Here is a 16247-nt window from a genome sequence, read left to right on the forward strand (position 1 = left end):
AGACAATCAATAATTTTCTTTAATTTTTTAAAAATTTTTTTTAGGTGGTATCTATTATATCATATCCAGATCCCTTGGCCCAGAATTTGGAGCCTCCGTTGGTATAATTTTTGCATTCGCAAACGCTGTAGCAGCTAGTATGAACACAATTGGTTTTTGTGACTCTTTAAACGATTTGCTCCTGAATCAAGGAGTGAAGATCATAGACAACAGTGTAAATGACGTCAGAATAGTAGGAACCGTGGCGCTCATTGTAATGTGTATCATATGCGCGGTCGGGATGGATTGGGAAAGTAAGGCGCAGGTAAATAATCCTTATTTTATTTATGATTTAGTACGTAATATTTGATTATGTAATAGTAATTAGACTACATCGACAAAAAATATTCAGCCGACCTTACGTCAGACAATGAGACACAGATTTTAAATATTTTTGATATTTTGCAAGACTTTAAAATTCAAGCTTTAACTGCAAATAGCAAAGAAATATAAGTTATAACAAGAAAGAAGTGGTAGAAAAGCACTTGTGTTATTCAGTTTCATCGTTAATCACCGTAGAGTTTGTCATTGGCTTTTAAACTGAACACTTAAGAGCAGTTTTTTTTTTGCTGAACGAGAATTTTTTCTTGTGTCATAAAGAGAGCTAAAAATCCGCACTTTTCAGAAATAGAGAAAAATACTTTAGCTGATTTGAGGGTTTCTCGGTAATTCATCTATTAATTTCTCGTTTCCTCTCTGCTGTGGATCGCGATTGTTTCATTCCACCAGATATGGTCATGAGCGCACGTATGGACCACACTATTACTGCTAGAAATATGTCAAATCAGTAAAAAATATTAATTGTCTATGATATAATCTTTATATCTTTCATTAGTTACTCAACGAGAGTAAAACAGAATAATTTTCATTTCTTCATAGTAATCATTTTAATTGCGGTGATTATGATTGGTGAGCGTGAGCTTCGTAATTTGAACCTTCAAAGAACATCATCCAGATGCGTGTATTCAACTCTACATAATATGTAGAGTACACACGTATATATGAATACGAGTAGATGTTTCTTAGTTTATTTGAACAATACTTTTACTGTCGTTTAGGATTCTATCATCTTTGGTATAATGTAATGCCATATACTGACCCAGTAATAGAAATAGATATACGTTAAGAATAACAACTTTGCATGGTGTATAACGATACACAAACGTAGTATTCGGTTGGTCTTCTCAAAAATATTCAGTATATGTTCAAACTATAAACAAAAGTAAATAATAAGCACTTTTTCAAGTGCTTATTATTTATCCTACTAAATGTTCATAAAATATTAAATATTTCTAATTCATCTCGTTCTCTGCGCTGAAGGAAAAACAAAGCGAGATAATTCTCGATGAAGTCGGAGCAGCGAGGCGAGGTAGAATAAATTCTTAATATTCTTCTTCTCTTCGACGAGGAGAGGAGGCCTCTACCAAAAAAAAAAAAAAAACCTAGCAGTGAAAAATTTACTGACTATTACTTATTAAAGTAGATATTAATTACTAGCTGAGACCCGCGACTTCGTTCTTATTTTAGATTAAACAAACATCTTGTATGTTTTCTGTTTTATACAGTTGCTTTAATTCGTTTATTGTTACTGGTCCTGTCTTTAGGGTCAAAGCGAAAAACTGTAAAGGCTGCCTTCCTTCATAAATATATTATCTAACAAACGAAAATCTCTAAAGTTAATTATTATTCGAACGAAACTTGTAGTTTCTAAGATTATCGAATTCAATCATAGTTTCTTTACGAGGTTATTTTATAAAAATATAAAAGTATTTACAATCACATTACTGTGCCAGGCATGAAAAACAACGAAGACAAATTCTACCTTTTTATCATATTTTTATTTTTATTTTTTATAGAATAGGAAGGTGGACGAGCATATGGGCCACCTGATGGTAAGTGGTCACCAAACGCCCTTAGACATTGGCATTGTAAGAAATGTCAACCATCGCTTATAGCTATTGCGCCACCAACCTTGGGAACTAAGATTTTATGTCCCTGGTGCCTGTAATTACACTGGCTCACTCACCCTTCAAACCGGAACACAACAATATCAAGTATTGCTGTTTTGCGGTAGAATATCTGATGAGTGGGTGGTACCTACCCAGACGAGCTTGCACAAAGCCCTACCACCAGTAGGGTAGTATATGTGTAGTACTAAATAAAATAAGTAGTGTAGTTACATTTCCATGATCGTTTAGAGTTCTAATAAATTAATAATAATATATAATTAGCAATGCTGTGAAATTAATTACTTAATGGTCATTGAAACTAATTATAATGGTAATGGATTGAAGCGGCACAACGGGGACTAAAATCGTTATTTAATTAAAGCATTTTTTTCTACGTTTGCTGTTTTTATTACAATTTGTGACCTATTTTTTATAATATTACATTAATACAATCGTATAGTTTGTGTATTCGTAAACGATATCTATATATAAAAAGGCGACATATTTGTGTACTCTGTGTCGTAGATTAGAGCCGAGATGGCCCTGTGGTAAGAACGCATGAATCTTAACCGATGATCGTGGGTTCAAACCCGGGCAAGCACCACTGAATTTTCATGTGCTTAATTTGTGATTATAATTCATCTCGTGCTTTACGGTGAAGGAAAACATCGTGAGGAAACCTGCATGTGTCTAATTTAAATGAAGTTCTGCCACATGTGAATTCTACCAACCCGCATTGGAGCAGCGTGGTGGAATAAGCTCCAAACCTTCTCCTCAAAAAGAGGAGAGGAGGCCTTTAGCCCAGCAGTGGGACATTCACAGGCTGTTACGGTTACGGTTACGGTGTCGTAGATTGTGTATTTATATAAATGAACATTTGTGTATTTAAAAGGATACATTTTTTATTTCACAGAATTTTCTAATAGCCATCATTGTTGGAGCCATGGTTGATTTCGTAGTGGGCACACTGATGGGACCGAGAGATATGGGCGAAATCGCTAACGGATTTGTTGGCCTTTCAGGTAAGCATTGTTTATTTATAGGTACATGAATATATATTATACTATAGGTCGGACGAGCAAATGGGCCACCTGATGGTGATGGTAAGTGGTCATATTACGTGGCCCCGTAGACATTGGCAATGTAAAAAATGTTAACCATCGCTTATACCGCCTATGCCCTTGTGCCTGTAATTACACTGGCTCATTCATCCTTCAAACCGGAACACAACAATATCAAGTACTGCTATTTTGCGGTATATAGAATATCTGAAGAATTTGTGGTACCTACCCAGACGAGCATGCCCAAGTTCTACCACCAGTAGAAAATTCCTATAACGACCAATAGAATTATATGATCGAATGCTACGGGCTACCGCCATATTTAAGACAATTTTAATGGTGTATATATTAAGTGTGCCCAATATGTTGTAACATTAATCACCTCAAATAAATTATATTTAACAATGTATTGTTCTCGTAGCGGAAACGTTGAAGCAAAATTTCAAACCGAACTTCCGCTACAGCGAGGGCCTCGACCACAACTTTTTCAGCGTGTTCGCTATTTTCTTTCCTTCTGTCACTGGAATTCAAGCTGGCGCTAACATCTCTGGAGATCTTAAGGTACGATGCTGTATTTTTTGTAATGATTAATTTATCTGCCTTTTATCTTAGAGTTTTAATAATATTTAATAAATCTTTTTTGTGACCAAATTCTGAAACATTTTTTTTATAACAGAACTTAGAAAATCTTTAGAAAGTTCTTAAAAAAATAGGTACCTATGTAATACAGAAACTTGAAAAGGGTTATGCCTTTTCAATAAAAATAACTAAACATAGTAAGTAGTTTTTACCAATGCAAAAATATTATATACAAAAAAGTGCCAGTATAGTTTCGTTAAAACCAAAAAGGAGATACTTCACAAACTATACGGAAAGCGTAAACCAACATCGACAAGTACGTGTATCGAGTTTAGGCACTTTGTCCGTTGCTATGAATGACGTTGGCGCCAAAATTAAACGGCGACCACTCCGCTTGTCAATATTTGTCTCTCGTTTTAGGGGGACGGGAAGTAGGACACCTTCCCACTTGCCCACTGCCCATATTTATTACATTATGGCTTACTTCACAGTGAGCTCGTATAATTGCATGCGTGGTATAACTGGATTTAATGTCATTATTAATCTTATTCGAATAGAAATATAATATTTATATAGATATAATGATTATTTTAACATTTAATGGTAAGATTTATAATTTCTGTATTTATCGACAAATATCCATATTACAAATATTTCAAAAAATAATGTTAGACACAACACTAATCGATAGTGAATAAAAAACCATTCGGTTCTCGACATACCTGACAATAATCACTTTTGAAAAAATCTTTTCGAAGATGCGTTATGGATGTCATTTAGTTTTTTCCAGGAAAAAATATTTGCTTCAGCTTCATTCATAACTATAAATTAATAATTTGAACATAAAACAAAAGAACAAAGATCATCGACATTCCGCACAGAGTTAGTTATGTATACGTACACGTGGATTTGCGAATTGATCCGACTCGATGCTCGGAAAGCACGATCAACGCCCACGCGTCCTCTAGCGATAGTACAATTACAACATCTTTGTTACTAGTATGAAATTTTATCTACTTTTTAGAACTGGATTAATGCATAATTTTTTTTATTAATATTTATTCTATATAATTAATTCTATAAAAAGTTCTAAAAATATTCCAGAATATTTTCGGAAATTATCAATTGTTAAATAAAAAAATATATATATATAGGATCGTGTGCGCACGAAAGTATATGTTAAAACTTGAGACTTTTAGATCATAGCACATCTTAATTTAAAGATTCGCTCTAAAATATACAATAAGATAAAGAGAAGAGAACCTGAGTTTATTCCTCGTTTCTTATTCGGTATGTGTGATTAACTATGAGGTATTTCATTACGATCTAAATTCTTGAAGATTTTTAACAGTTAATAAGCAAGTGTGTCCATATAATTTTAAATTTCATGACAGTTATATAGTAAAACAGCAGCTAAATTTTAAGCCGTCTACTTTAGTATGTATTATTTATCATTGTTTGTATAAAAGTATTTTAGGTACATACAAAAAAGACGCGCAGTGTGCAAACCGTATGCAATAAGGTTAGCTGTAACTTTAACACTCAGCGGTCACTTTGATCGCTAATAGCAACAAATTTGTGCTATGTAATAAACCTTAATGTCGACATCTTGTAGCTCTAATATTCTTACAACACTAATTCCGTTCATACACTCCGACAAATGTACTATTATTGAAACTAATTGTTGTCTTAATTGAAAAAGAAGCTAATATAGCTTGTTACTCCTAAGTGTAGGTCTTTGCGTTGACGATGTTGGAAATTACAATATGTGTTATGTTATGTTAAAGGCTTTTTATTAATAATAATTTAAAGCTTAACAATACCTAAAATATTCGACGATTTATATTTTTTTCTCGACGATTTTCAGCCACGATGGTCATTCTTAAAGGCTAACCGCGGAGGAAATATATTAATGCACAATTGTGTGTGCACTGTGCAACTGTGCACAAACACAGAATGCACTCATTATTCCCTTTCTTTCATAGTCTGATGGGATGAGATGGAAAGGTAATTCGACACGATCGAAGAGGTATCAGGCATAGGATGAGAGGCTTTAAGAACTCTATGTATTATTGATATTGTTTATGTGGTCGCAATACCCGGGACCGGGTATTGCGACCACATAAACATGTATGTGTATACTAAGTACGTATTTGTATTGACCTTATGACCAACGAGGCAGTTTTATATGATGTATGATTCAACAAGTCGCAAATATAACGAAATCAAATAAAAGTCGTAAAAGTGTGTCAAAATGATTGACCCTCGAAGTTTTTGGATAACATCACTGAATCGATCGAGCAGGGAATCAATTTAAGCCAATTGAAGTCTTGACTTTCAATGGCTCATGGCTATTTATAGAATCATTGTTTTTATTTTATTTTAGAGGTTTGCACTGCTATTATTATGTTGCGTTATGAAATTGATTGTTACGTTGTTGAATTGTTACATTGTTTTGTCAAACTAAAGCCTAAGCCTAAACCTTTTAGATACATTGAATTACTAATGTAATATAATATCTTAACTTTTACGTTTCTCAATTTAAAAGTAAAAATATAAGAAAGGCCATTTACATGAGTCGATTAAAGTCGAATAACGTTACAAGTTTTCCCAAGAACTAAACTAATCGATAATATTCAGGGTATGCAATCAAATCATCTTGAAGACGTTTTTGCGTTTGTGGTAGAGCACGGTCAGCAGATAAATGAGTAAAAAAATGCTTTTTTTTATATATTTTTAATTTTAATAGATAGGTACTTTAATATTACATATATTAGATTGAGATTTTGAGGCACGCGGTAGCTAGCGTAAACTGGTTTATTCCGAAATAAGTAAATTACACTGAACACACTAACTACTACAAATGCAAAAATGTTTCGAAGCTGATTTATTTGTACATATGTTACATGATATTGATTCGTGTAATATATTCTAGGAATGTACATATGTGAGCGGCTTGCTCACTATTACTACATTTCTTATAATAAGTCAATGATTCATACTTGACGTATTGGAATCATCAAACTTTTTTGTTAATGTACTATAATAATGATATTACTAAATAACGAGTTATTTTTCATAGGTATCATATTCATTAAGAATTGTTAAAATTTTAAATTACAGTAGAAATGTTAAAGTATGAATGTATGTATAGCGTTGCCTTTATTATATGTTTCTAGGATCCAGCATCGGCTATTCCAAAGGGGACTCTCCTATCGTTATTGATATCAATGGTGAGCTACGCGCTCATGGTGCTGTTTGCTGGAGGAGGAGCTTTAAGGGACGCCAGCGGCAATGTTACTGATCTGTTACTTATAAACAATACTCCTGTAGACTTCAGTGGCGTTTCTCAATGCCTAAATACTACTACGGGTTGTAAATACGGACTTCATAACAGTTACTCTGTAAGTATATTTAGAAATGATGCCCATCGCATTTTATATATATATATATATATAAACTTTCAAGAGGAAGTTGATATAATGGGGCCGGTTTATGAATCCCCCAATTTTTGCATATCTCCACGTTTCAAGGTCACCAGAATCCACATCTAATGTTTTTATAGAGATGTCTGTGCGTGTGTGTGTGTATGTATGTACATTCGGAATTATCTTTCATCCCGATTATCTCGCGAACTAGTAAAATGGAAAAACTAAAAAAATAAAAAAAAAACTAACAGAAGTATATAGAATTGGTTATTCATTTATGGATATTATGATCATTTCAACATAAACTGCTAAACTAAATATAAACTCTATATTCGGAAAATCTTATAAACAAAAGATGAATCATAAATATTATTAATTATGATAATAAACAAAGGAAGTTAGTCGTTTGGACCTCACTGGTCGCACCTACACCACTTTTTTGAGTTAAAGTAGATTACAATAAGTGCTTCGTCCAGCAGTGGACGGCAAAAGGCTGAAAAAAAAAGAATAAGTGTAATTAAACTTTTTCTAGATATTTTTAATACTTACTCCTAATACTTGCAAAGTTCTGTTCTGCGTTATCGTTCAAAATACTTTAAAACTATATTTTTGCTCAGGTAATGCAGTTGATGTCAGCGTGGGGTCCCTTTATTTATGCCGGCTGCTGGGCCGCGACATTGTCGACGGCGCTGACCAACCTGCTGTCTGTGCCGCGCCTGATCCAGGCGCTGGGTGTGGATCGCATTTACCCCGGGCTTATATTCTTCTCTAAGCCCTACGGCAAGCACGGCGAACCCTACCGCGGATACGTACTCACGTTCTTCGTTTCGCTCATGTTCTTGCTGATAGGTAATTAAATCATATTTAGTTGAAAAAATAAGTTTTAATTTACATCGCCTAATTACTTTAATAGACCAAAATTACAATGTGATACTTACTTCTTGTCGAGAAATGTATAATCTAATTTAATTATATTTTCTGACTAAAGTGATCTTCCACAGCGGACTTGAACACGATCGCGCCACTCATTTCTAACTTCTACTTAGCGTCGTATGCGCTCATTAACTTCTGCACGTTTCACGCTGCGCTTGTACGTCCTTTAGGCTGGCGCCCAACCTTTAGAGTAAGTCATATTTGCTTTAATTTATAGTCTTTAAGAGTTAGAAGTAAGTTTAACTCATTATCATAAGTTATCACAAAGTATGTAAAGAGTAATGTACATTCGTGACCAGATTATTCTGATGCGATCCTTCTATGAGTATATTTAATTATTTTGGACTAAATTTTCTCACAATATTTATTAAGACTTGAATATATGCATTATAGTTAACGCTTGTATTAAGCGCTGTGACTGTTCGCTCTTTTTAATTAATCCATATTCAAATTATCTGAAGAATCGCTCCTGAATATCTAGATATTATGTGGTTTAAGAGCTCAATAGATAATAGGTGCTTTCCTTTTTAAAAAACTACTAGAATCTAGAAATACATACACAGAAATAATTCCACAGTTGGAACTTAGGCTCGCATTCCTTGACTTTGGTCTTTTGCTTATTTCAAAATATAAATATTGATTTTGAAACAGGTTTACTTTAACTAATAAGACCTCTTGTGTAATAACATTGTTTATTTTAATTCTATTTGTAATATTTTCTTGTAGTATTACAACGTGTGGGTGTCGATGCTCGGGTTCCTGTTGTGTATTGGCATCATGCTGCTCATTAGCTGGATTATGTCGCTGGTCACCTTCGCAATCTTCTTTACTCTTTATCTCATCGTGCATTATCGGAAACCCGGTAAGTATTTTATTATCACTTAGTTTTATAAAACAAAGTTTATTAAACTATTTTATTAACTATTCATCAATATTTGTATGATGATGTATGAATGCCACATCATCATACAAATATTTCATTCATTTTATTCTACGAGGTGTAGGTAATTCAAATACGTCTCTGTAAAAAACTTCGTATATTTGTGTGACGTAATCATATATAGACCCGACTTTAATTGCTTCTTAATCGTAATTAAAAAAACGATTAGTTTTTGGTGTGCAACAACGATCCAACCAAAATCAAGTAGCTAAATATTACTTGTAACTTCAAATTAGCCAAACAAATAACTATTTACTGGGAGGTACGACTCTGTGCAAGCTCGCCTGGCTGCAAAACTTACTGTTGTTGTTTTCTGGTTTGAAGTGTAAGTAAGCAATAGGCAATTACAGATACAAGGATAATTTGGCAATAACACCTTATTTCCCAAATTTGGTACAGCATTAGTGATGTAATATATATAGTATCCATATATATTATATATAATATATATAATATTTATACCGCCAATGTCTATAGTGGCTACATTACTACTATCAGTGAAGTGGTCACAAATAAGTATATTCCTCTATTGTAATTATTTAAAAAATATTGATTTATAATCTATATATAGAGGGAAAGTTGAAATAAAATTGTGTTATTTGAGTTGAAATTAAATTTTCATCGATATATCAGCACTTGAACTAGAATAATTTATGACTGATGCTAAATCTGTAGAGTTCGAAGAATTATTGCACAATTTTCGTAGTTTGCTTTGATTTGCTGAGTATTACTGAAGCAATTTCTGTTCTGAAATCATGGTTTATGTTGCTCTAAATATTAATTCTCAGAAATGTTGGGTAACTCTTTTATCTTAAGCTAAAAGTTAAAAAACAGTATAAAAGTCAAAAAAATGTATATACACGTTTCTAATTACATGGAGATGCACATTGTATGTAGGTAATTCAATTTACTAAATAAATAATTAAGTTTCTGAAGTCAATTTTAAAATTAGTCATTCATCGTTTGAATGAAATGTAATTTTAGATGTAAACTGGGGCAGTAGTACTCAAGCGCAAATGTACAAAACGGCGCTCTCCAGTGCTCACAACCTGGCGAAGACGGGAGAACATGTAAAAAACTACTGGCCGCAACTTCTGGTATTAGCTGGAAAGCCCCAGGACAGACCAGCACTCGTGGATCTTGGCAATCTCATCACGAAGTCTGGATCGCTTATGATCGTGGGCGATATATCACAAGTAAGTTTATAAAATATCTTAGATTTGAAAGTGTTGTATACTAGAAACTAGTCTACATTTTCAAGCTTTCATCTCATATTGTGAATAAATATATAATAATGATATTTATTCTTATAAAATTATATTGATAAAAAAAATCTACGCTTTAACTCATTATTTTTTTTAATATAATATGCTTTTCGTATGACTTAGTGTTTTAATGTACTTACTTACATTATTTTCTAGCAAAAATTATCATACAAGGAACGCGCACATCGCTCGCGCTCCGGCGACGAGTGGCTGCGCGGTAGGAAGGTTCGCGCCTTTTGCGCCGGCGTACACGGCTTCAGCTTCGAATGCGGCGCGCGCGCGCTCATGCAGGCCGCGGGCGTGGGCCGGCTCGCGCCCAACGTGCTGCTGATGGGCTACAAGGCCGACTGGGCGTCGGCGCCGCCTGCCGACCTGGAATCCTACTTTAACGTGCTGCAGTGAGTCAAATTTTCCAAGTAATATGTCTACCACTATATGAATTCAACTAGTATAATTATAAAAACGACATTGTCTATAGCACGGCATTTGAAACGCGACTGGCGGTAGGCATCGTGCGCGTGTCGGGTGGATTGGATTTCAGCGCGGTCGCCGGCGCTGAAGAGCCAAACAGTGGGCTAACGGCTGCCTCCAGCAGTGGAGACCTGCGCGTTCGCGCACCAATCATGCACGCTGATTCCGATCTAGACATACGTGCGGACTCACAACCCTCCAGCAGACACAACCTCAGTAAGTATTTGTGACGAAAATTACCACTGACGGTCAGTTACTTGTTATTAAAGCTTAACAAACGATTATTTGGTATTATGTATATAAATGTCAATAATATTCAAGCATTCTAAATTATCTTTGCAATCGTCGATAGTATTTGGCATATAATTTTTCTACATTTTAGATTTGAGGTGTATGTAGAAAGTATAATATTTTTGTATAACTTTCAGATCTGTTGACGTTAACGACATCGCGTTCATTCACGATATCCGAGAAAAGTGACATAAAGGACAAAAAGAAAGACAAGAAAGGAATTGATATTCACCGACAAGTAGTTTACAAATCGGCGTCGGGCATCGAGCTATCTATGGAGCAGCTATCTCACATGACAATATTTAAAAGGAAACAGGTATAGCTTTACCTAAAACATTAAAGTTAACATTTTATAATTTAACTAGCACCATATTTTCACAACAACACATATATTCAACTTCATATATTAAACCAAAATGTTGTATTGTATCACAATCCCTCCAAAGTAAATATCATTGAACTTTTTATTCGCTCCTGAAATGGAAAAACGTTTATTTAATTAAACACGACGATTGATTCCTTCTAGTATAGTCATACTTTAGTCATAAACACTACTTAAAATATGCGATCCATTTTCTACCGCAAATGATTGATCCATAGACAAATAACTAGGTAATAAAAATAACATCACCTAAGGCGTTCTAGGCTATATTTAAGTAATTCCTGCTCAATTTAATAATAATATATCTTGTCCTTTTTATTTTTAATAAAACTGCATGTGACGGATCACTTACCCTAAAATTTCAGTTAAACGTATAAATATGACTTAGGTATATTGATTAGAATGTTGTCAAATAAATTTTCGTTATGTCAATATGTTGCCACCAACGAAACCTGAAATATAAGTTTTAATTACTGAATTTATTGTCTAGAATCGCATCCATAAGGATGTAACTTTATATTACAGAAAGATTGTAGCGGCACATAAAATAATGCCAAGTATGTAAACAGGAGTCGGGTACGATCGACGTTTGGTGGCTGTACGACGACGGCGGACTGACCATGCTGCTGCCGTACATCATCTCGCAGCGCTCGGCGTGGGCGCACTGCAAGCTGCGCATCTTCGCGCTCGCCAACCGACACCACGAGCTCGAGCTGGAAGAGCGGAAGTTAGTGCCTTTCTTGTAACATAAGAATAAGTCTTTAGAGACAGTGTTATTGATATTATTATTGAGAGATTGATGGTAGATTCAGCCGTATTTCTCTGAATTTCGGGTAGTATCACTGACTATTTCGAATTTAATTTAATACAGATATTTTCGTAGATTGTAAATAAAATTATTATTTACTTTTATAATGTTTTTTTGTAACATTGCACTATTCATAATAAAATATTGTTTTTGGAAGACAAGACGATTCATACTAGGCAACGTCATAAATACAAAATATGTAGAGATGTTTAATGGATTTGCTTAAAAGTAAACATTTTGACAGTATGGCGAATCTGCTGGCCAAATTCCGGATCGACTATTCATCGCTGACAATGGTACAGGACATCACAGAACTGCCACAGCCGGACACGAAGAAGACCTTCGAGGAACTTATTAAGAAATTCACAGACGATACAGGAGGTAGAAATATAGTATATATATAGTTTGGTTCAGAGCGTTAATTCGGAACTTGTTTCTGATACTGAGTCCGAAACAAGTTCCGAATGTGATTGTTATTGTTCATAATATACTTAATATTTTGTACGTCCAAGTTAAGACATCTACGTAATTTAATTATATATATTTCATGTATGTATGTTATTTGAATCCTGGAAAAGAGTAATTACTAAGTTTTTTGCCAGTTCTTTTCGGATCTAATCTATATAGCTTTAAATTATTTTAATCATGTTAATGTTAGTTCAAACAGTGCTTGAGAAAAATAAAATAGACTTTAGTTTTAATGTATAGTATTTAGACCTTTAAGAAAGGCTGTATTTAAAATTTAATGAAAATTGTTATAGTATTTTATTGCTCCATAGAGTGCAAGATCAGTCCTACCGAGCTGACAACGCTGTCGGAGAAGACGAACCGTCAGCTGCGACTGCGAGAGCTGTTGCTCGCTAACTCGTCCGAAGCGCGCCTCGTTGTCATGTCGCTGCCCATGCCGCGCAAGGTGAGATAGCGCTAGCGTTTGCCTCTCTCTCTCATATACCATTTTGCACATGATAATTTGTTATTATCACTGACACCTCTTTTCCTCTGATTATACGGCAATGATGATTTTGTTAGTATAAAAACTATGTGTACGTAATTCTTACATCAATCACATTCAAAAAAACATAATAATTTACATGTATATCCTTAGAATGCTGTATGCGTGATTGTATTGATATGTATACATGATTATTTTACCGCATTGTAGTAAATATTGCTGAATAAACTCGTATATTCAAAATTCGAACTGATTATAAGGTGTACTATTTCAATTAAAAAGCAACGTAACGAATTTCGATTTGCCATGAATAGACAGATTTAATGGGTATATTTTTTGAACTCACCTTGCTTCGAAGGGTTCGGTGTCGGCTCCACTGTACATGTCGTGGCTGGAAGTGCTGAGTCGCGACCTGCCGCCAGTGATGTTCGTGCGCGGCAACCACACCTCCGTGCTCACCTTCTACTCTTAGGTTTTACCCTTGCTGGCTCTACACATAAGGATGCTTAATCTTAACTGATAAGTGTTATCTATCCTACTGTTTAACTACCGCCTAATTTCTACTGAATATATATTATATAAAAGATTGCTGCTAACCAGGTACGAGAATATCATCTTTCATCAACTCGTTCTTTTTATGTAATGAAACAAATTTCCTGGATGTAAGCAGTGGCGTAACTAAACTTTTTGGGCCCCAAAGCAAAATAATGGAAATGTCCTCCCTTTGCCTATTATGAAAACGAATGTTTAACGAGAAGGTTGCTAGTCGGCAGTAGACGCATGAAACCTGGGTTCTATTATAAGTGAATTAAATCTGTAATTGCAAATTTTAACTACAAGAAATAAAATCTGAATATTCATCCTCGAAAAAAAAGTATTGGAAGAAAATGATCGTTTGTGCAGAGTCATAGCTACGCCACTGCGTATAATGGCAACATCCATTAAAAGTTACTTAATATAGGTATTTAGGTATATGAAATCCAATAAGAATAAGTGTTGACATAATTTAAGTCTGTGACTATATTCTAGTTTGTTCAATTAATCAAATCAATCGTGTTACATAAAGTATATTATTAGAAAATATGATACTTTATTTCTATAATCGTTTGTCTAGATCTAAGATCTAGACAAACGATTATAGAAATATAAAACGATTATAGAATATAGAAATTTAATTTTAGATTACCTTGTGATGTGTAATGTATACGTACAAACTCGTGTTTACTAATATATGAGAGTACAATGAAAAAGATATAAGTATACATTTAAAAATTATATTTTTAATCTTATCAAAAGATTTCTCGATTATTTGTTAAATATTTAAAGCGTCATTTATAACATACTGACAAATAAATATTAAAATAAAACCATAGTAATAAATATAAGTAAACTACAAGTACTTATTAAGTAATGCAGCATTTTGTTATTTTATAATAATACGTTTAAAATAAACTCGTTTTAATATTACGTGTAAGTATTAGCACAACAACTACGACCCTTTATAAACCAAAGTGTATATTTAATTAATGAAATAGAACAAATAAATAGATTTATACAAGTTATATTCTTCATGTAGTGTATTCAATGAATAATAGAATATGAATTATCTGATCAATGATCTTTGCTGACTAAAGACTCGCTGGAATTCTAAATCAAAACAATCAAATGATTGATCCACATCAAATGGTAAATAAAAAACAGTGAAAATTAATTCCTTACTTTCCACCGTTTTCACAACTATGATTTATTTCGTTACTTTATAATTTTTGTTCCACTTATAGTCATATACCCAATAGTTTATATCTAGACAGCGCAATTCAAAAATGTGGCATATTGAATGAGCGCCATCTATCGCTATCGGGTTGTAACGTACGCCATTATACAAACATATATGGTAAATAATAAATGTATTTATTTTAATTCATCCTAACATTCATATTTCCGATTATATTTGTTAAGTACGTAGAAATACAATATTGATATGATTTTTCTTATGTTACAAAATACTTGCGCTGTAAGTAATCAATAGTTTGTTATATATTTTTAAATATTGACACGTAAATAAAATATGTTAAATGGTGTTTAAGATATATTCTTATATATAAAAAATGATCATTCAACAACATTAATCACCAAAATAAGATTTTAATATATATATTTTATACTACACTATATATTTTTGATTTGCTTTACTACAAATAATTAATCAATTATATCACTGTAAGATAAGATTAAATTATTGTAATAGTTAACTGTAGTTATTTTTATATTCTTTAAATGAAACACTTTTATCTTAAGACGTAAATATCTAAAGATAAAATTATTTCGTTTACGTATTCACTTCTGTCACGAGTATTATACCTACTTAAGAAGAAAGACAATATTTTACTTGAATATACTTCATCATCAACTTGAATGATTTGTTTCATTTTCCTTTATAAATTCTATGACAATATAATTATTTTTAACTACCCTAATGCAATGACTTCAAAAAGTATAGATAAGATGTTATGCTTCATAAAACATATTCCGCGAAAGCACACACACATGCCCTTTGATTTACATTAAATGTAAGTAACATTTCACTATATTGCTGTGTCGTGACAAAGGGATGGCATGGATAGTACAAGTATTTTACGCGGTGGTACTATATTTAAAAACTAGGTAAATGTTTATTTTATTCTCTGTTCTAAATTATTAATTCATCTTATATAATTTAAATATAATTATATTTATCCTTACGATATAGTGAGTTGAACACCGAGTGAACACTTACCAAACTCATTTCCTAAAACTGACGTATGCCGCAAAAAGGCCGAGTCACAATATTGCATTTACCTATATACATATAACATAACATTACCGTGACATCGTGTAACAGTCGTGGTCGGTGTCAAACGCCGGGTTCACGCAACAGCGACGAGGGTTGTCAAAATTACTTACTACAATTTTATTATATTGGTTCTTTTGTTATTTAGAAATTAACATAATAAAACATAATAACTGTAACATTGTCCTTTGTTTATTATTTTATTCGCAATGCTGGATACAATAAATGAATATTACTGTTAATGTTACCGATGACCGTGGGTTCATACCCGGGCAAGCCCCACTGAATTTTCACGTGCTTAATTTGTGATTATAATTCA

General features: G+C 33.3%; 2 protein-coding genes across 4 annotated transcripts in view; both read left to right on the forward strand.

Annotated features, from left to right (window-relative positions):
- Positions 1-15281, forward strand: part of LOC126773142 (bumetanide-sensitive sodium-(potassium)-chloride cotransporter) — a 35962-nt gene extending 20681 nt beyond the window's left edge. For 2 of the 3 annotated variants that reach the window (XM_050493773.1, XM_050493775.1), the window contains exons 6-20: positions 45-304; positions 2902-3010; positions 3471-3610; positions 6808-7032; positions 7674-7905; positions 8058-8179; positions 8716-8851; positions 9914-10125; positions 10351-10592; positions 10673-10881; positions 11094-11272; positions 11908-12065; positions 12391-12527; positions 12908-13059; positions 13457-15281. In XM_050493773.1, coding sequence (XP_050349730.1) covers positions 45-304; positions 2902-3010; positions 3471-3610; positions 6808-7032; positions 7674-7905; positions 8058-8179; positions 8716-8851; positions 9914-10125; positions 10351-10592; positions 10673-10881; positions 11094-11272; positions 11908-12065; positions 12391-12527; positions 12908-13059; positions 13457-13570 — 2627 coding nt within the window. In that variant the 3' untranslated portion in view covers positions 13571-15281. The remainder of the gene's footprint in view (positions 1-44; positions 305-2901; positions 3011-3470; positions 3611-6807; positions 7033-7673; positions 7906-8057; positions 8180-8715; positions 8852-9913; positions 10126-10350; positions 10593-10672; positions 10882-11093; positions 11273-11907; positions 12066-12390; positions 12528-12907; positions 13060-13456) is intronic. The other variant, XM_050493776.1, reaches the window with a different exon arrangement.
- Positions 1-16247, forward strand: part of LOC126773154 (probable 39S ribosomal protein L23, mitochondrial) — a 176580-nt gene that overhangs the window by 96963 nt on the left and 63370 nt on the right. The window lies entirely within an intron of this gene.

Source organism: Nymphalis io, chromosome 14 (genome assembly GCF_905147045.1).
Source record: "Nymphalis io chromosome 14, ilAglIoxx1.1, whole genome shotgun sequence".
NCBI lineage: Eukaryota > Metazoa > Arthropoda > Insecta > Lepidoptera > Nymphalidae > Nymphalis > Nymphalis io.